The sequence below is a fragment of the Rousettus aegyptiacus genome, unplaced genomic scaffold (assembly GCF_014176215.1).
Source record: "Rousettus aegyptiacus isolate mRouAeg1 unplaced genomic scaffold, mRouAeg1.p scaffold_m13_p_4, whole genome shotgun sequence".
Taxonomy (NCBI): Eukaryota; Metazoa; Chordata; class Mammalia; order Chiroptera; family Pteropodidae; genus Rousettus; species Rousettus aegyptiacus.
The window spans coordinates 106408737-106429506 of NW_023416307.1; the positions used below are offsets into that span (position 1 = coordinate 106408737).

General features: G+C 38.2%; 1 protein-coding gene across 6 annotated transcripts in view; it reads left to right on the forward strand.

Annotated features, from left to right (window-relative positions):
- Positions 1-20770, forward strand: part of PRICKLE2 (prickle planar cell polarity protein 2) — a 319733-nt gene that overhangs the window by 219776 nt on the left and 79187 nt on the right. For all 6 annotated transcript variants that reach the window (XM_016150188.2, XM_016150189.2, XM_016150187.2 and 3 more), the window contains one exon: positions 16748-16931. In XM_016150188.2, coding sequence (XP_016005674.1) covers positions 16748-16931 — 184 coding nt within the window. The remainder of the gene's footprint in view (positions 1-16747; positions 16932-20770) is intronic.

A 20770-nucleotide genomic window follows, 5' to 3' on the forward strand; every position in this document is an offset into this window, starting at 1 on the left:
TGAGTGTCATCTGAGTTTGATATCTGTCATCTCATTAGACAGCAGCCTGTGATCTGGCAAAATAAACAGATATCTGCTTTCTTCCCTCATTCTTCCTTGTTATTCCAGAAGATTCTATTTAAATGGCAGGGAAAACCTTCAGTAGGGAAAATTATTCTTATTTGAATGCGAATCCATTTTTGCAATCTATTCTTAGACATGTCCTGACCATAGTACTAGTGTGTTAAATAAATGGCACCTGCATCACCAGGCCCCAACTTCCCTTGTCCAGTGTAGACCTCAATAATTACTACCACACTCTCTGTCAAACCCAGCACAACCTCCAAATCCATCGTAGCACAACTCTCTAGGCAGCCTCTACCCATCAGTTGTAGCTGACCCAGGAGATTTAACCAACGTGCCATGTCTGCCCTTGCAAACTCCTAAAAGTTGGTTCTCTTTTCAATTTAGTAAATACTTATTAAACACCTATGAATTACTTAGGCATGCTGAAAGAAAATTCTATTTTTCACTTACTCTACATTTTATTCTTCCTCATAATAGTGGATGACCGGCAAGCTTATTGAAAATCGTAGTTGAATTTTTGGTTAATTAAGGTTTTAATAGTTTTTTTTTTCTTTCTCTGATATATCCATCCTGTTTTTCTGATTATTATAGTTACTATTCTTAAAGATCCTTTCACTTTTCATTACCAGTGATGTATGGTCTTTATCTAGCTTTCTTGCTATGATGCTCCCAGAGGAATACCTCCTTTACAATGAATGTTTTCTGTAGGCATCTTCTGGGCAATCCAGCCATTCACTGTCCGAGTGTCCAGTGCAGATGAGGTGGTTGCTCATGGCTCAACAATTCTGTAGACTTCCCCTGACAGCTTATCTATCAAGATTCAGGAGTTCATGTAAATTACTGCTTAAGTCTACTACTTGCATTTGAGTTCATCATCTCAGAAGTCTCCTGGAAAGCCTGTCAAGACTAGAAGCTTGCCATGCATTGGAACAACTTCCTACCCCCACCCCATGCTCCTCCCTTGCTTTTGTGCAGGTCGGGCCACTTTGAAACACCTGCCTCATTAGGAAGCAGAGAGAAAATGCAAAGCAAAGAATTCACACGTTCGTTTCAACATCAGGAGCTGGGTTTCTTGCTTGAATGGCTTCTGAAAGGTAAATAGGTGGAAAGCAACCTAATCACTGGATTTTACTGATCAGAAGAGCTTGAACTTACCTTCCTTTCATTGCCAGCTTGGCTGCCTAAACACCAGTGTAGTTTGCCCTTGCTATAATTAAAAATTGTTTTAAATCCTGTACCATTGAATTGCTAAGACTCAACATCCTAATATGTGCTATTTTGAGTTCTTGAAAAGAATGTTGCAGAGAGTGAGGAACAGAACATCGGCAAAGCACTGTCTCTGGTCCTATGGGGAATGTTAGAGAAGACCTTTTACACTTAATTGGTTCTCTAAACTGGGTGTTTTTAACTTGGAATCTATGAGCACCAAATGACCATAGAAGACTGACAACTTTTTTGAAATTAAATGTAGAATTTTTTGTGAATGCGTATATGTTCATTTTTCAAGTGTGAAGATCCTAGCTTTCATCAGATTAAATGCATAAAGTCACCCAAAAGGTTAAGAACTGCGAGAATGGCTAGAAGATTATTGTAAACTCATCCCAGAAAATCTCCTTAGGTTGAGATGGGACTGTGGAAATACACTTTTTCCTCTGTGGAAAGATAAATAGGTGGAAAGCAACCTAATCACTGTATTTGACTTTCCTCTGTGACTACACAGAAGCTGATGTTAAGCTCTGTGGAGCTGGAAAGAGAATTATCTGGTTCTCTTCCATTTAATAGATGAGTAAGTTGAGGTCTGTGGTCTCTGATACCAAAGCCACAGGTGTACTTATTTCAGATACTTTTTCTTGTTCCTTTAACAATTTAACAATGTTTTGAACTTTTACTTTGAGTTAGGTCAAGGGGTTTCAGTCTTTCTATAGTCAATGCATTCTTTCAAATAGTGGACATTTTGCAATACATGTAGCAGAATTAAGTTATACTACTACAGTTATAGTATGATTTTTTTCAGTCATTCTCAACAGTAAATATGTTCTCCACTGCCTTAACCTTCCTTTTTTGCATACTGTCATTTAATCCAGGAAAAAGCAATCTTTCTTTGGTGTACTTACATTTTTGGTATCATTATAACAAAATATATTTCAGTTATTGCAAAAAATATATATATAAAAAATTTTCTACGTTGATCATATCTTGTTTGTGTGACCATGAATGAGTCATAGCCTACTGCTTGAGAACTACCAAGCTAGATTCTGGACTAGGCATACAAGATTTAACTTTTTAAAAAGCTACCTTATTGTCCTAGGTACAAGATAAGCTCCTTGACATGGGAAAAACATATAATAGATACATCAATAAGTAAGATAATGTCTGATAGTGAAAAATGTTAAGAAAAAATTTTCAAGGATAAGAGAATGGAGAGTGAATGAGAAGGGGAAGTGATCCTATTTTTATAGGATCCTTGGCGGAGGTGACTTTGAGTGATGACACGAATAATGAAAAGTAGGCCAGCTCATAAAGAACTGAGGGAAAGATATTCCAGGCAGAGGAACAGCCACTGCAAAGATCCTGAGAGGGATGGCCTTGGCAAGTTCAAAACACAAATACAAGGTTAATGTGGCTGAAATATGGTAGACAAGATGGGGAATGGGACAAAATGAAGTTGGACAGAGAGGAAGGGGCCAGCCTGTACTGGATCTCATAGACCAGGGTTAAGGAGTATATACTTCATTCTAATTGCAGTGGGATGTCAATGGAACATTTTGAGCAGGATTGTTGAGTGTTGTCACAAGTTTTTAAAAAAACAGACAGCTGGTAGAGAATCGATTCTAAAAGGGCAGGATCAAAAGCAGGGAATTAGAAGTAGGCTGGTGCTTCAGCCCAGGCAGGAAGTCATGGTGAAGTAGACTAGGAGAGTAAAGGTACAGTGATGAGAAGAGGTAATGAATAAATGACTAAGACTTATGTCATACACAAGGAAGTCCATAGTCTGGACTGTTGTTCATTATATCAGCTATATCAAAAGTACGAGGTCATTGCTACATCCAAACAGGCTTTGGAGCAAGGGGTTATATCTAGGAGGCATATATCCTTCAACCATCCCTTTTTCAAATCTAAATATAATAAATTTTGAATATTTTCAAAAACTTACTCCTGTAGACCATGTGATTTCAATTCATCAAGAGTTTTTTTCCAATAAAACGTGAAACCAGGAAATGTTATTTTCTTTCTATGTACTTCTCTTTATCCTCTCACTAATGCAGAATGAGGAAACTAGTTGTGGCTCATAACAAAACTGAAAAACCTTTCTACACTTCCAGCTTGAAGAAGGGAAGTCAATATCTGCCTTTTTAGCTTGTCTCCCCTATGGGAAACCCTGAGAAACTTGTTTTTTTCCTTGGACTTGACTGGAGCCAGGTCTCTCCTGAAAAAATAATGTCTTTCCCTGTTGTGTCTAAATCAATCTGAATTTAGGGGCTTTACTTCTAGCATCAATTTTTTGGTAAACACCCAATTTCTTGATGCTCTTGTTTCCCAAGTCCACTGGGGTCATCTTGAGCCTTTGGCCTCATTCACTGAGGAACACGGATTTCTGGGAAGTTTTTGCCTTGAGCCGTTCAGCACGGATAGTAAAGGGCCCCTGTCAAGTTTTGAAGGGTGTGACCATTGCCAGAATCCCCACAAGCCAAGCCCCTGAGGGATGCTCTTGCCAGCTGGCTGGCGTCCACACCAGAAATGGCTGGATTTCAGTGGTTCTCTGTGTCTGAAGCTGGCTAAGTTCCTCTGGATGAAAGGCGGCCTAATATAAACTGAAAATGTTATTAATAAGCAGCCACTTAAGAATTTCCTATGACTTGCCAGTGATTTGGGGGCCTCTATGTGAACAGGGAGAAAAGCACAACTTGTTTTACATGGATTAAGGGACCAGTGCAGTCAGTTTGAAGGGGCCTTAAAAAGGCATTCAGGTGTTTGGTGAAGAGCCCCGGAGTCCAGCAGATCTAGGTTTGCATTTTCATTTTTATCATCTCCTAGCTGTGGGAGCTTGGATAAGTTCCAGAAACTCTGTGAGCCTTGGTTTTCCCATCTGCAAAATGAAGATAATAATAATTTCCATCTCGGACTGTGCTTTGAGGATTAAATAAAGAATACATGGAAAGTCTTTGCACGGAACCCGGCATACATTCAGGAAGCATTTTCTTCAAAGGAACAGTTGAGAAAATCATACCCTAGAAATGGAGCCAAACTGACTTTTTCTCTTGTCTCAGGGCAGGGAAATAAAGCAGGTTGGAGTTCTAGACACTCAACACTTAGTAGCGACCATAGCACGGGGCTTCTCAGAGCTTCACCTTCTTCATCTACAAAATGACAATATTAACTCGCGCTCTTCTGACTAACCTTATAGAGAATTTTAGCGATTCAAAGAGTCATCGGAATGAAAAGTGTGTGGTAAGCTTTAGTGCTTGATTAGTTGCAGGGGTTATTAATATTCAACCTGTCTATCTTATTGTATGTTGGTAAGGAAAAAAAAGTTACTTGTGTGACCTTGAAATATTAAAAGCGTGGTAGAAGTTAAACAATCCATTGGTAAGGATGGTAATCAAATTACCTTATCAGTCCAGCACACCTTTAAGTATCTACTAAGTGTTCCATAAAGACATAAAAATGACTTGTTCAACACCCATCTGTTTTCCATTGATCTGTTTCCGTCCTAACTAGAATACATTACTAGGGTCTAGATTGACTCCTAGAAAGCAAGAACCATGACAACTTTTATTTGCTTATTTGTTTTACTTTATCTCCCAGCACGTAGCAAAGGGCTCAGCAAACTGACACTATGCCCAGCACGCTATATGTATTGTTTAATTCTAACAGCAACTCAGTGAAGTGAGTTAGAATTCAGACCCAAGTCACTGTGCCTCCAAAATCTAAGGTCTTTTTTTTTTATTATTGATAGTTTCAGATATACAGTACAATGGTTAGACATTTATGTAATTTATGGAGTGATCTCCCTGATTAGTACTCATCTGGCACTGCATATAGCCATTACAATAATATTGACTATATTCCCTATACTGTACCCTACATCCCTGTGACTGTTTTGTAACTACTAATTTGTTCTTCTTCATCTTTTCACCTTTTCCACCCTGCCTCTTACTCCTAGAATCCAGGGTCTTAATCCACTGTACTATATACTGCCTTTCAGTACTTAGGGGATATTTAATATCTCAGATCTTTTCTCTATGAAGTTAGCCAACTTTTGCCATATGGCAGGTGGAGACTAAACAAGTACTTCAGCAGATGGCCTGGAAGAGAAAGGCAAGCAAAGATATCTTGTAGCTTCTTCCAGTTCTTATCTTGAAGTTCAGAGGTGAGGAGTGTTAGAATTGTTGTAGTCATTCAATCAGAAACCACTGCCCTAAAGGACTCATCTGCACAGGAAGAGCTCTAGCATCTTGCTCTTCTAAATATCCAATGAAGTAAAAATGTACATGCCGTAAAATTACGGTTAGCCTGTGGACAAAGTGAAATAGAAGAATCCATCCACAAGGAGTAACCGTTCTATCTTGATTTATTCTTAACAGGTCAGTAGGTCTGGTAAGCAGCTAAGGATATCAGAGCTTCTCTAGGTACGCACAGCCTTTGTTAGAAATGCAGTGAGGCAGGTAGTAGTGTTGCCATGGAGACACCATCAATGGCCAAGTTCTTCTCCTTTGAGGGCTCCCTCTGTCTACTCATCATGATGCTGAATTAGCTAGCTGGATGTTTGGTAGGCAGATCCCTCACTGGCCTGTGAACATGTTTGTAATAAAGTCAAAACTCCGTTACGTAGGTTGATGTATAATTCTCCAGCTGCCATCTTGTCACCATTTTAGACTCCTCTCAATATTTTTGATGACACCCACATCCATGCCTTTGCTTACCCATTGAAAACACTTCTTCCTTCTTTTTTTGCCTAACAACCTCCTACTCAGCAACCTTCGGGTACAGCTTCCTTAAGGAGGCTGTCCCTGACTTCTCATTAATAGTAATTCTCTGTAGCACAGTGCCTGGCACATGGTAGGTTTTCTACTAATAAACAACCTAACAACAAAGTCAAAGTGCTTATCACTTTTGTTTGTTTTAACACTTATTTTGAAAAGCTGTAATGTTATATAGAAGTTACAAGAATAATATGAATCTCCATACACCCTTTTAGATTTCTCTATTGTTGATATTTTGCCACATTTGTTCTGCTAGTTCTCTCTCTCTAACCCCACCCACATTCACACATATTTTTATTATTATTGCTGCGCCATCTGAGAATAAATTGGAAACATCATCCTTTACCTGTATATATTTCAGCATCTATCTCCTCAGAATAAGACATTCTCCTAAGAATGCCCACAATTACTCTTCACTTTGAAAGTTGTGGTCTAGCTCTTTGTGCTATATCTTTGTGTCCCAGTCAGGCAGGATTCCTTACTGATTTGTTTTGTTTTGTTTTGTTTTAATTCCTTGCAGCACCTAACAGAGTTCATAGTACATAGTAGATGTTCAGAGAATTATTGTTTAATAAATGAAGCTGCCTGCAGCAAATATTTTGGGCATTCCCTTCTTTCTCCTTGGCATTCCCATTCCAGTGTACTCTGACCCATGGTTCCTGCTGCAGTAGGAACTATAGCTTTTTGCTTGAGCTTGCGTTGCATGTGGGGGTAGGCCAGAGGGCCCCAGGAGTGTTCTTCACCCAGTGACTGTTGGGAATTGGTGGATAAGTACCCCCTGCATCCTTGACTCTTGAATGGAACATCTTTGAGGAGTGTTCTATACCATCCCCCATAGCTCCTCATCTGAAATGAGCCACAATTGCCCAAAACTATAGCCTGTTCATTACCTCACCTTATGTTGCCATCCTTCTTTTTCCTGCTTTCCTTCTCCAATTCTCTATCAGGACTTTTTGGGATCACTTCCCAGACTTCTTTATGTTCATATACCTTTTGAGGATCCGATTCTGGGGAAACCCAAAATAAGACAGTGCCCCTCAATTGCTGAGACATCAAAGCTATAAATCAAAGTATGGTAAGAGATATTCAAAATATAAAAAGTCATCCAGGAGGCTTATTTTAAAAGAGAATGTGTTTCCACTGCTCAAAAATGACAAAATAAAGTAGGACACTATATATTTCCTCATTAAAGTATGAATTGACATCTTAAGAGAGGAAACAACTGCCACTGAAAATTATCCTCTACCAACTTTGGCAGTGCCAGGGAGAGAGGCACTTCTCTTGGTGCAGATGGCCAGAGCCACTGGAGCCCAGGCAGAAGGCAGGGAGTCAGACAGGGCCAGGCAGCATGGTTTTGGCTCTCAGCACACACCAGCCTCATACCCAGCTGGCCCTGTCATAGTCTCCGCCCTTTAGCTTCTGTGTTTGTTAGGAAATCATTTTTCCTTTCTCACAGAGATAGAAATCTTGCTTCCAGACATGGCAAGTGTCAAGGTTCATGCCTGGGTCCCTCATTCAGACTGAATGTTTGCCAGAAAAGGGGAAAACAAAGTATTGTGGCTGGGAAGAGAGCGTTAAGGAGCCAGTAAGGCTGCAAATAACAGGATGTGCTAATGTATGAATATCAAGAAATAGGAATTCCAAGGCAAAGGGAATTTGGGAGAATGGAAGGACTTCCCTACGCCCACTTAGATGGCTCCATTCCTAAATTTTACATCTGTACTTGAGCTTTGGGACAGGCAGTGGCTTAGCCAGTTTGGTCACTGTCATCAGTGCAGACAATGACGGGAGAAGGGGAGGCCACGCACCAGCTTCTGAGAATGACTCATACTTTCCCACCTCAGAGCCTTTGTATTTGTGCCTAGAAAACTCTCCCTGGTTTTTCTCAGACCCGCCTCATACTCATTCGTTTAGTCGCAGCTCAAATGTCACTTCAGTGGGATGGCCTGTCCTGATCTATCCTCAGTCTCTTTCTCATCTCCCTGTTTGTTTCCATTATGACACTTATCACAATCTATAAATGGTAAGTTTATCTATTTGTCTACCTGACCATTGTTTCTCTTCTTCACTTGACTCTAAACTCCATGAGGTTAGAGATATTATCTGTCTTAATCACTGCCAAATGCCCAGCATCTTAGTATAGTTCCTGGCACATAGTAGATGTTCATTCACTGTTGTCTGCTTGGATGGTTGGGTGGTAGGTTGAATGTATCAATGGATATGGATAGAGGAATGGATGCATGGATGGACGGATGGGTGGATGGATATGGAAGGATGAATGGATGGTTGGTTTCACAGATGGAAGGAAGGATGGAAGGATGCACAGTAGAGAAGAAGAAAGGAAGATTTGGCCACTCTACATAAAACAAAGTGAGAGAAAGGGGTCTTGAGGTCAGAGGACATAGTTTCCAGTCTGTATAACTTTAGTCAAGTCATTTATGAGTTCATAGCCTAAATTTTTATATCTGTGAAATGTATAACAATGACAACTTTACAGGACTGGTGAGACTGAATAAATAAGATAAACTATATAAAAATAATACGAATGTTATGTCTTCCATGAATGTAAGAAATTGTGTTAATAGTAGAAATATAGCCACTGCGTTCACACTGACCTGCCATCCTCCAGTATGAAAGTATGTATTGGGATGGGGAGGCAGGAGTCAGGGCCGTGGAGGTCAGACCTGTTGTATGGAGTCTATCATCCCTGGGGGCAGACTTTGACCTCTTGGAGCATCCTCATTTCGTTTTAGGCCAGCCTCCACAAATATATTTCTTGTCTGCCTTCCTCTCTGACATTTCAATCTTTCACTTGTGTTTTTCTGGGGGATGTGGAAGGTGGAAGCTGAAGCCCCCTGTGTGTGGATCATATAACTCTGTGACCAGTGCAGTTTCAGAGAGGAACAGCTTGTGTTCTTTGTGATAGCTCAGTTTTGACAACTCCAACTTATTCACAGTGTGAGTGGGATTATCTCAGCAATATCTTAGGGCAGATAGACCCTGCTTCTAGTTCTTACTGGCTCACTTAAGCACAGCAGGGTCATGCCTTAAGTACAACCACTGTCTCCATTCACTTACTTCTGGGCAGCCTGCAACCCAGTAAAATCTCTCTTCACCCCACTTATTTACCTCCTAAAGCCTGGGGAAAGTATTCTCAAAGGGCAATAAACTCAGAATAATTTTTGACTCATTTTAGGCTGGTGCTTTGCATACATGTGAAAAGTCAATGCTCTCATTGGAAATCCTAGAAAATTGGGCAGCAGAGAGACTGAGAAATTTGGACTCCTGAGACTGTCCTGCCAAGATGGATCCTTTAGGTGGTTTGAGGTGACATAAGTTACTGCAGCATTGAAAGTATATGACTGATGTACAAAGATCCAAGTCAGAGCCAGGCTTAGTGGTTTTAAATTATCCATGCCCCACCACTCCCCACTTGCACAGAAAATTGAAAGTCAATAGATGCTAAAATCCGGTTTTCAGATGTTTTTGTATCTGAGGGACTTAAGTCTGAGATACCCATAAATACACATGCACTTCCTGTGTTGCCGGCATCTTCCAAGCAACGTAAATAAATTCTCTGATCCTGCTACAGGACACTAGATCAGAACGGACTCACCTATCTGGACTGAATAATGCACATCTATTTGCTAGAGCATTGTGTGTTCACGTGTGGGTGGCTCTGGCTCTTGTCCTGTCATTCCAGGCCAGAGTCTTGTCTCTTAGTACTTGCCGATAGGGAACACAGAATGAAATCTGGTCTCCAGTTTCTTAACATGAGAGAAAAAGAGGACCAGCAGCTGTTTCTGTTTAACAGTGATTATTTCTGGGATTGTGAATGTTTTGAAATATTTTTCTTCTTCTTGCTTATCTATAATTCCTGATCCCTTTCTACATTAATTGTGTATTGCAGTAGTTTTTAATTATTATAGGGAGAAAAAGATTTCCTCTTTTCTTATTATTAAGAATACAAAAAGTTATTTTTGGCCTTAGTCAGCCAGAGTCATGGAAGAATTTAAATACCTAGGACACATTTGTTATTTAGCAAAAAGCTGTAGAGACCTCAGGGTTATTTTAGCCCTTTGTCTTTAACAAAACTATTTTCCCACACCTGATCTCAGCTGCCTGAGGCATTACCATGTTGAGTTCAGCATTATGCATTCCTCATCAATCACTCGGTGTGTATTGATGCTGAGCCACTCTTTAAGCAGTCTACCCCTGACCCTGTGCATAAGAGTGGCCTGAGCCTGATCTGGCCATGGACTTGAGACATACAAGCTCATACCACAGAGGAGGTGGAATGCAGGAGGATAGATGGCAAAGCTAGCAATGAGAGACACCATTCTAGTGGCTGGTGTAGTCCTGCCTCTCACTAGCACCTTTCCATACACAAGCCCCAGTATGTACCCAGCTGAGTGACAGATGGGCTTAGTGATGTAAGAGTTAAAACATGGTGGTCAGGAGGAGTTGGCATAGATCCCCTGGAGCAGATTTTTAAATACACATTGCCCAGAGTTGTTGAGATCACCAACTATGTTGGTAGAACACACACCAGTTTACAGACCATACTCTTTCTCAAGTGCTTCCCTCTAACTAGGAGGCTAGCTACAGAAGAGTGACCTCCAATTATGTGTCGGAATTACCTGGGATGCTGGTGGAAAGGTACTTCCAGGCCCTGTGTCTGATCAAATCAAAGTCACTGGGGTACATTACTACTCCCCAAGCATCTTCCTGTAATGTCTTGGCAACCAGCCGAACGATTTATCATGACTAGAATCATTATTTATATGCAAAATTTCATGATTAGGAGTCATTTGTCTTTTAAAAGCCATCGACAGCCTCTGTTTTGTTTGCTCATTTGTTTTTTTGTTTGGTTTGGTTTGATTTGGCAATTATCAAATTGTTGGGCACCTACTTCATATTTTGATAAGTGCTGAAAATAACCTTGAGGAGTCCAGGGCAGGATGCTGGCTTCCAAACTTGTGTCTTTGGAACCTTGGGACCTTAGGACAATGAAAATGCCTAGAGTTTTTGAAGAATATTGAGCTTGAGAGAGTGAGTCCAGGGTCCCCTTCTCTCGCATCAACTTGGGCAAATCTGTTTTACATATTGAATATATTTCCACATATGAGTTCTTAAAAATATATGTATTTTCTTCTCATTAGAAGTAGGACTTGGTGAAAGAGAGTGAGAAGGAAAAATTTTAAAGTATTTAATGATGATTATAATCTTCCAAATCTAGATTTCTACAGTTTATGACTTGAACTTGTCAGAATCATGCTTAAAGGAAGATTTATTTATTGTCTTCATTCCATCACTTCTCACACAAAATAAGACATGGTGGTTCAGAGTTCAGTGTTGTAAATAACCTGTCAGCATTTCAAGTATGAGAACTTCCTCCCTGCACGCATACACCCAATCTATTTATAATGAATCCTTCCACATTAAGGTAGGTAAGTTAATTGGTATAAATTGTTAGTCATTTTCCAAATGGTGTGGTCACTGGTGCAGGTGACCAGAGTACTTTGAGATGATTAAAAAGAGAGCCTCCACCTTTGGGTACTGTGTATTCCATGTAAGAGCAGATTGTGACTTCTGAATGTGGAAATGAATGAATTAATAGCTGCAAATTTGGGGTGGGGGTTTGCATGGGTTGTTGCTGGGTAGAGGGAAGGAGGGAAGGGGAATGCAAGATCTCTGCTCTCTGAATCATGTCTTATTCCTTGGAAACTTGTCATTCACAAACCCAATTATGTACAGGTAGAATGTCAACTCTGACAGAATGAAACCAATGTATGCTTTATATGGTTGGATTTTTTTTTAATGAAATCCTGCTTTACTAGCCAGTTCTATTTTCATAAATGTCTATTTGGGGGGTGGGGGGAGCCAAATCATATATTTCCCCCACGCACTGCTGAAAAGCTTTAATCAGTGTGTCGAAAGAGAAAGCTGTTGGGTGTTGCTGTGTGCATTTTGCCGAGAGGAGGAGAAAGACATGAGGATCAAGAGAAATCCTCTTGGCTTTACCTCTGACCCTCTGCTGCTTTCTGAGCATCTGGGCCCTGAGTTTGCCATTTATAAACAGAGGTTATTAAATTAGTCCTTCCAACGGCTGTCATGGAATCACTGAAAGGTCGAAAATTCTTTGCAAATAAAAATGCCTTGCCATAGGAGTGCCTGTTAATTATAAATGAGAAGCTGAAGACAATAAACTAGCAGGAAAATACATAAGGTCTTCATGGTTTTGATGTACTGTTTTTATTTTCTTTCCTTCCTTTTTTCTCTTTTAGTTTTCATTTTTCTGAATGTGTTTATTGTTCCAGGAGTAAAAGTGTATTGTGGTTGGAATCAGGTGTGCTGCCTATAGGTCATTGCTTTTGTTCAGGGTTAGATAGAGCTTACTTGGAATCTGTTCTGCTTGCTGATTAGGGCTTACTTTGAATATATTGCTTAATCTCTCTGAGCCTTCATTTTCTTCTCTGGAAAGTGGGGTGATATTTCCTTTCTTGGAGGACTGGTATGTGAATCTGGACTCCTGTATGTAACGTTTAAAGAAGTCCAGTGCTGTACATTCTGTTTGTGTGTGCCCCAACCTTAGTCCTGATCAGCCTTCTCCTGCTTCACCTTTCTTGTTTTCCATGTAGCACTTAGCACCTTAAATATACCATAAGATTGAATGATTTGATATGTTTAATGTTTACTATATGTTTCTACCCCTCCACTAATGTAGGTTTCATTCTATGTTTTAGTCAGGTATTCCAAGTGCCTAGAGCAGTGCCTGGCACATGGGATATGCTTGATAGTTATTTGTTAAATAGCTAAATAGGACTCTTAGCCCTCTCCCCTTTCTCTTATGCTCATGCTTCTGCTCAGCGAGACTCATTCTGGATCTGGTTCTATAATTCTGTGGTTTGCTTTCCTATTACCTTTTTCCTTCTTCTGGAACGTTAGTTCATTAGATCACGTCCACCCAGTGTTAAATGTTGTGCTCTTCCCCAAATTTTTGAGTCTAATTTGGGTAAATATTCCTGTACCTTTTATTTTAAAAGTATGATTTTCAAGTAAAAACCATTCGTCCCCTAAATTTTTTAAACACAGTAATTTTTTTCCCTTAAGTCTTAAACTGTTATAAAAAATTCAAGAGGGGAAAAACCCTGACCACTTCCCAGTGCCCCCGACTTCTTTACAGTAGCTGATTAATTAGTTACTCTTAAAATGAGCTCCAACTATTTTTAAAAAGAGCAGCCAGGGTTTGAATGAAATGTCTTTGAATTTGTAGATGCAAACCAGATCCAAGTATGTATTCTGTGTGTATTTTTCAGTCTGATAAAAAGCAGGAAGTAGAAGAATCTGACAAGCCTAATTTGGCTGGACTAAACTGATTTTGTTTCTTCAGTACATTTTGGTGTCAAAATTCAAGCATAAGACATTAATAGAATAAGGACAAAACTAACTGATCACCTCAATAGTTGCAAAAGAAAGCATTTGGCAAAATGCAACACCCTTTTATTGTAAAAACACTCAACAAACTAGAATAGAAGAAAACTTTTTCAATTTGATAAAGGGCATCTACAAAAAGCCTCAGGTAAATCACACTTGATTGTGAAAGATTGGATGTTTTCTCTTAATAAGATCAGGAGCCAAACAAGGACATCCACACATGCCATTTCTGTTCACCACTGTACTGGAGGTCCCAGCCAGGGCAGTAAGACAAGACAAAGACACAAAAGGCATCATATTGGAAAGAAAGAAAACCGTCTCTATTCACAATGACATGATCTTGTATATGAGAAATCCTAAGGAATACACACATACACATACACACACAATTCGAATTAGTAAACACGTTCATTAAGACTGATGTAAAATCAATGTACAAATACCATTTGTGTTTCTATATAGTAATAATCTGAAAACAAAATTAAGCAAACAATGGTTAATTTTGATTTACAATGGCATCGAAATAAATAAAATACTTAGAAGTAAACTTAACAAAAGAAGTATAAGACTTCTGGTACAAGATTTGTACCAGAAGACCACAAAATGACATTGAAAGAAATTAAAATAGATGGAAACAAATGGAAAGAAATTCTTTGTTCATGGATTGGAAGACTTAATATTGTTAAGGTAGCAATATTCTCCAAATTGATATACAGCTTCAATGCAATCCCTATCAAAATTCCAGAAGGATTTTTTTTTTTGCAGAAATTGTCAAACTGATTCTAAAATTTATATTTTATGATGCAGCTGCCAGAGACTCAGAAGAAACAAAACAGTTTTTAAAAAGAAGAACACTCACCCTTCACAATTTTAAAACTTTCTACAAAACTTGAGTCATCAAGATAGTGTAGTATTGGCATGAGGGTAGACTTATAGGTCAATGGAATAGCATTGAGAGTCCAGAAAAAAAACCTTCACATTTATCATCAATCGATTTTCAGCAAGGATGCCAGGACGATTCATGGAGAAAGAATAAACTTTTTAACAAATGCCAATGGGACAGTTAGATAGCCACATGAGAATGAACTTGAAATCCTGTCTCACACCATATATTATAATTAACTCAAAATGGAACATAGACCAAATTATAAGAGTTAAAACCATAAAACTCTTAAATGAAAATACAGGAGTAAATCTTTATGACATTGAGTCCCATAGATATGATACCAAAGCACAAGCAGCAACAACAACAAAAAAATACATTGGACTTTATCAGAGTCAAAAACTTTTAAGTCAAATACTTAAACAGACATCATTAAGAAAGTGAGGACAACCCACAGAATGGGAGAAAAATTTTGCAAATCATTTATTATATAAAGCACTTATATCCAGCAAATATATGTGATGCTTACAACCTGACAGTAAAAGGCAAGTAACTTTAAAAATGGACTAAGGGTTTGAATAGACATTTTTTCCAAAGATATATAATGAGCACATAAGAAGATATTCATATCATTCGTCATTAAGAAAGTGCAAATCAAAACCACAATAAGATAACACTTCACACCCATTAGGATGACAAGAATCAAAAAGAAAACAATAACAAGTATAGCAAGGAAGTGGAGCAAATGAAACAGTCATTCATTAATGGTGGGAATGTAAAATGGGACATATATTTTTGAAAAACAGTTTGACAGTTTCTCAAATTGTTAAACATAAAGTTACCATATGACAGTTCTATTTCTAGGTATATACCTAAGAGAATTGAAAACATATGTACACACACACACAAAGGAAAAAAAAAGAAACCTTGTGCATAAATGTTCAGAGTAGCATTACTTACAAAAGTCAAAACATAGAATCGGTCCAAATGTCTACCAACTGAAGAATGGATAAACAAAAAGGAGTATATTTGTACAATGGAATATTATTATGCAATAAAAGGGAATGAAGGACTGACACAGACTACAACATGGATTAACCTAGAAAGCATCATACTATGTGAAAGAAGCCAGTTTCAAAGGACGACATTTCATATGATTCCATTTATGTGAATTTTCCAGAATAGGCAAAACCATAGAAGCAGAAAATAGATTAGTGGTTGTCAGGACCTGGGGGGAAGGGAATGTGAGAAGTTACTGCTAATTTGCGTAGGTTTTCTTTTGGGAATGATCAAAATGTTCTAAAATTAGACAGTGGTGGTGGTTTCACAACTCTGAATACGCTGAAAGCCAGTGAATTGTTCACTTTTAAATGGTGAATTTTATGGTCTGTGAATTATCTCCTAACAAAGCTGTTATCAAAAAATTCAGGCTCATGTGGGGATTAGGAATACAGTTCTTCATTGCCTTTATAAGTTGCTACTGAAACTAATCATGAAGGTGAGAGTACACATATAACAGCTTATTTTATTAAAAATTTCTTCCTCCATTTTTTCTTCTCTATTTTATCAGTGGAAGCTAGAAACATTTTTGTGTTGTTGACATGAACCTTTTTATCCCTTCGTCATTTGTGTAGCTATGGAAAACAGAACAGATGGTAATCTTAAAAGAGAAATGTTCCATTTGGGGGAGAGATTTTTTTATCACTGGCTGCTACCTTTTGAAATAATGTACATGTATGATCCTCTTGTGTATGAGAAAATGACCAATGTAGGGAAGATTTGGGTTTCCAATTAGAATTTTAAACCTACACAGAATTTTATTGGATGTGAAAATGTTTTTCTCATGAAATCTTAGGACCAGATTTGTTGAGTAGAAAAAAATATATTTTTTCTCTTCTTAAAGAAAATTTCACCTACAGTTCTTCTCAAAACCACTTCAATTTTCTAAGGTCTAGAAACCCTTTATATAAATGGTACGTTACCAATATTTGTTAAATCTACTGGTAATACTTCTGGTCAGCATACGTATTATGTCTAATTACTATTATAGTCTAAGAAATTGTGGTCATGGTTCATATCCAGTGTTTACCTGGTAAAATAATATATTTTCACATTCCTCTTGCGATAGTGATTTAGAAGAAAGGGTTGGGATCCATGTGTAAACCTCCTTAGCATGCTTACCTGGTGGTTCCTGATTGTGCGGCACCTTCTACAAAGACAGGCGTGCTGTGGTACGCTCTTTTAGATGCTTTTGCCGAAAGCCTATTGCCAAGGAATGTGTTTATGCTTTGGAATCCAAGGGCTGGGGGCTGGCAGGCCAATTGAAAAAATGGTATCTTTTGCCTTCCTTCTCACCTACCACCTTGGCTGTTTGCAGGAAGATCTGTCTGCACTGCAAGTGCCCTCAGGAGGAGCACATGGTGACGGTGATGCCCTTGGAGATGGAGAAGACCGTCAGCAAACTCATGTTTGACTTCCAGAGGAACTCGACCTCGGATGACGACTCAGGCTGCGCCTTGGAGGAGTACGCCTGGGTCCCGCCCGGGCTGAAGCCTGAACAGGTACCATTCTTGATGTGAGGGTGGTTGTGGTTTGCCTTTTGTGTTTGCGTTGCCCGTCATTCCTCATTCCAGTGCGGAAGGAAGAGTTGACCTGACTGATTCAGAAAAGAGGTTGGAGCTCCATGGGTTGAAGATGTCCAGGGCCCCAGTAGGAAATGAGGAAGAGAAATAAAACTGAGCCTTGTGTGGGCCATTACTAGTTTATTCTGAATCACAATTATTAATTTTTAACAGAAGATTGTCTAGAAACTTCATAGATATGTTGGCTTTGAAACATTAGATAGTGAAACTTCGGTTTTGGAGAGGGAAGGGAAGTTCTACACTGGCCATGAATCTTAATGTTAAGATCCTTTGTAAAGGAGAGTGAGGAAATGTGGATTCGCCTTATTCTTCCCAGTGATATATGCTACGTTTATTACATTTGGCCTTGCTTTACAAAGAAAGACATTGGCATTTCCTGAAATATTTTGACACTACCCACAGACTGTAAATATTATTTGCTCAATGAGATGAACTTGGTTTCTTTGTGTTTCACTGCATTTTTTTTTTCAATGATATACAGCCTCTGCTTTGCATTTTTTGGTTCTTGGAATTTTATTTTCCACCAGCCTCAATGTTGGTTTAGAAGCCCCTTCTGTAGGCTGGATATTTTCATGATCTTCTCTATACTTCTTTGAGAGACAGGTTTACCAGAATCTAAAGCGTTCAACCACTATTTCCTTCCTCTGACATGAAAAGTTTCTGGCTCTGGAGAAACTTTATGTCTAATGTAATGTTTTGAAATGTAAAAAACCCTAAAATTTTAAGGCAAGAACTTTAAATGTGATCATGCTTTTAGAACAAGTTCTTTATGATTAAGAAAGGCCTAAGAATTCACCAACTAAAGAGTGGAACCCTGATAACATCTTTGATTAGCCATTTCTTTTTTTTCCTTCGAATACTGAGGTTACAAATTGGCTGATAAAATCAAGCACATAGGCAGGATTTGTTTAGCCAGAAAAGTATTGTTTAAAATTTTGAATTCATTGCTAATATATAAAAGTTAGGAATTTCTATTGAAAAGTTCGTATTTCTATCTGAAAAATTTGAGTCTCTGGAATCTCATTTCTGCCACAATTGGTTTTCTGGCCATTAGATTGAGTGCTGGTCATTCTTCCTTGACAGAGCTTGATCTCTCCAAGTCACCCTAGTCTTCACTAAGTCTACTTTGTCCCTTTGTGTTACCTTCCTAAGGCTATAGATACTTCCGTTCTGTGATCTCTATTCTAATTCTTACTATGGGGAAAATATCTTGGAATAGAAACATTGACAGGAAATAATCTTCATGAAAATTTAAAGGAGTTCTGTGTTGCAATATTAGCAGACAGAAATAAAAGCTTTTTCTCTCAGTTTGTAGGGTGTGGTTATATCTTTACTTTGTTCTGCTTCAGTAAAGATTATATTAATTGTAGTTTAATTTTAAGTTTAATTTGGCTGAGTTTGTCTAGAAACTCAAATGAGGTGGTAGATGACTGAATATGTTTGTTTGACGTCACCATTCTACCCCCAGGACTTGAGCAGTAAGTTTTCACACCTACATACATCTGTAAGCTTGTTTCATTTTCTTGCTAACTCATTTCCAGCAGCTTCTAAGAGACCCATCTTTCTTTTGTTCACAGTGCTTCCTGCTAAATTGGGCCTTAAAATTTCAAAGTTAAGCTGTTTTAAGTTCCCTGCTTAAGTAGATTCTTCTTTAAGATGACTAAACATCATTCTGCGATGTTTAGATTCAGAGAGTTTTCTATTGACCCAAGAGAACAGAGAATTGCAAGAGCTAGATCTTGGTTAAATTCACCAATTCAAAAAGTGAATGCTTCTGGTATTTTTGGAGGCCACTTGACTCATCTGAGATGAACGTCTTTGGGAATTCTAAAACAGCATTCTTTGATTTGTTTTGAAAGAAAATGATTAATGCTATTAAACAAGTGGTTTGAATTATGTCAGATGAAAGGATATTCCTATCTCTTTTAATTCTATTGTTCTTTGGATGGTTTTCTCTGTTTCCTACACTTACTCAAACCTATATGACACAGACGATTAAAAAGGGAAGTTGTTCTCCAGAGAGAGTCTCTCTTCAAGCTATTTGAAGGGCTCTATATTTACCTAATAAAATATGAGTATATATTAAAGATGTTTGAAGGGATCATGTTGCATGAAAGAAATAGGCTTCAAAATGTTACATTATGAGATCTTTTGAAGTTTATTACTAACAAAACTGTTTATAGGTTTAAAGATTTTTAAAGATCTATTCAGTATGTTTTAAAATTAGAAAAATTTGAGGCCTAAATGTTTTTCACTAATAAAAATTCTGTTGTTTAATATCATGTTAGTTGTCTCTGGTTTGGGAAAAATCATTTTTCTATCAAGGGAAATTACAGTAAACATTAAAATGTTTTGTGCTGGAGGCAAAATACTAAAGACTAGTTAAAGTTGAGAATAATATGCTTTTATTTTTGTTAGAAACCTTTCATTTTACTCCCCGATTGTGGAGTTGGTTAATATACCTTCAGGTGACACTCTTTATTATTCTTGTTTCTTATGAGAAATAGCTTCCAATTAAATATAATGCCAATGAAAGTCACCTCCCTTTTTGGAAGGTGTTCTTAAATATTGGCATTCAATTGCCAGCTGCAAAACTTAACTTTCTTAAAATAGAATGGAAAATGATAGATATAACAGGTGATGCCAGAGAAGACAGGCATTTATCTGTGATGTTTAATGACTGACCTGAGCAGTAATCAGAGAGGTTTGCCCAGACTCTTGGCCTTTTCTTACTCCCAATAAGGCGTTTAATGCCATCCAGAGAGCCCTGTGGTAGCAGAACAGAGAACTGAAGTCTGCCCTGATCAATCATCTGAAGTCATCGATAAGGCTCCAATTTTTCTTCAAACTCAAACAATTACTAGTATGTGCTCTATCTCTTAGAGATACCATGATTATAAATTTACAGTACATAATACTTCAGGAAGGATTCGGAAAATACTTAATGAGCTCTAAGAAAGACAAATGGTGAACAGGGTTTCTCAAGCTCAGCACTATTGAAATTCGGGGCTGGACAAGTTGTTGCTATTGAAGTGTCCTATGAATTGCAGGATGATTAGGAGCATCCCTGGCCTCTACGCACTAGATGCCAGTAGTACACACCACACCTCCCCCAATGTCTCCAGACATTGCCCAGTATCTCTGGAGAATGAGTTGAGTACCACTGAGTGAAAGTGATGTTAAAACCTGGAGTATCTGTCAGCAAAATTCTGGCCCAGTCAATATAAAGAATGGCTCATTTCAACAAACATTTATCGAACATCTACTATCCTCTAGCTCCGGTATAATAGCTGTTGCCTTGTAAGGTGGTCGGGTATTCGGCAGAGTGAAAAAGTGGTGATCTCATGCTGATTGTGCAGAGACCTGTGCTTCTGAGGCAGATCCTGCTGTCCCCACTAAGTCAAAACAAGAGTTGGAGCGGCATGAGGAATAGGCAGTGGGCGGGTCACCTTTTGTTCTGCAGAACAGAAGTTGCTTTTTTCTTTTTTAAAGGGAAGACTTTATTATTAAAAAAAAAAGAAAAGAAAAGAAAAGAAAATATGAGGCATCTAAGAAAACAGATAAAAAGCATTAGAGTTCTACCAACCAAAGGAAATTGTTTTTCAATCTTTTCGTATGTATATAACAAGTATCTATGTATATAGGAATACATTTCTGTTTTATTTTGGACAAAAATGTGATGATGCTACCTAATTGTTTTGACTTTCTTTCCCACTTCATGTATTTTGAAGATATTTTTTCTGTAAATATATTCAAAT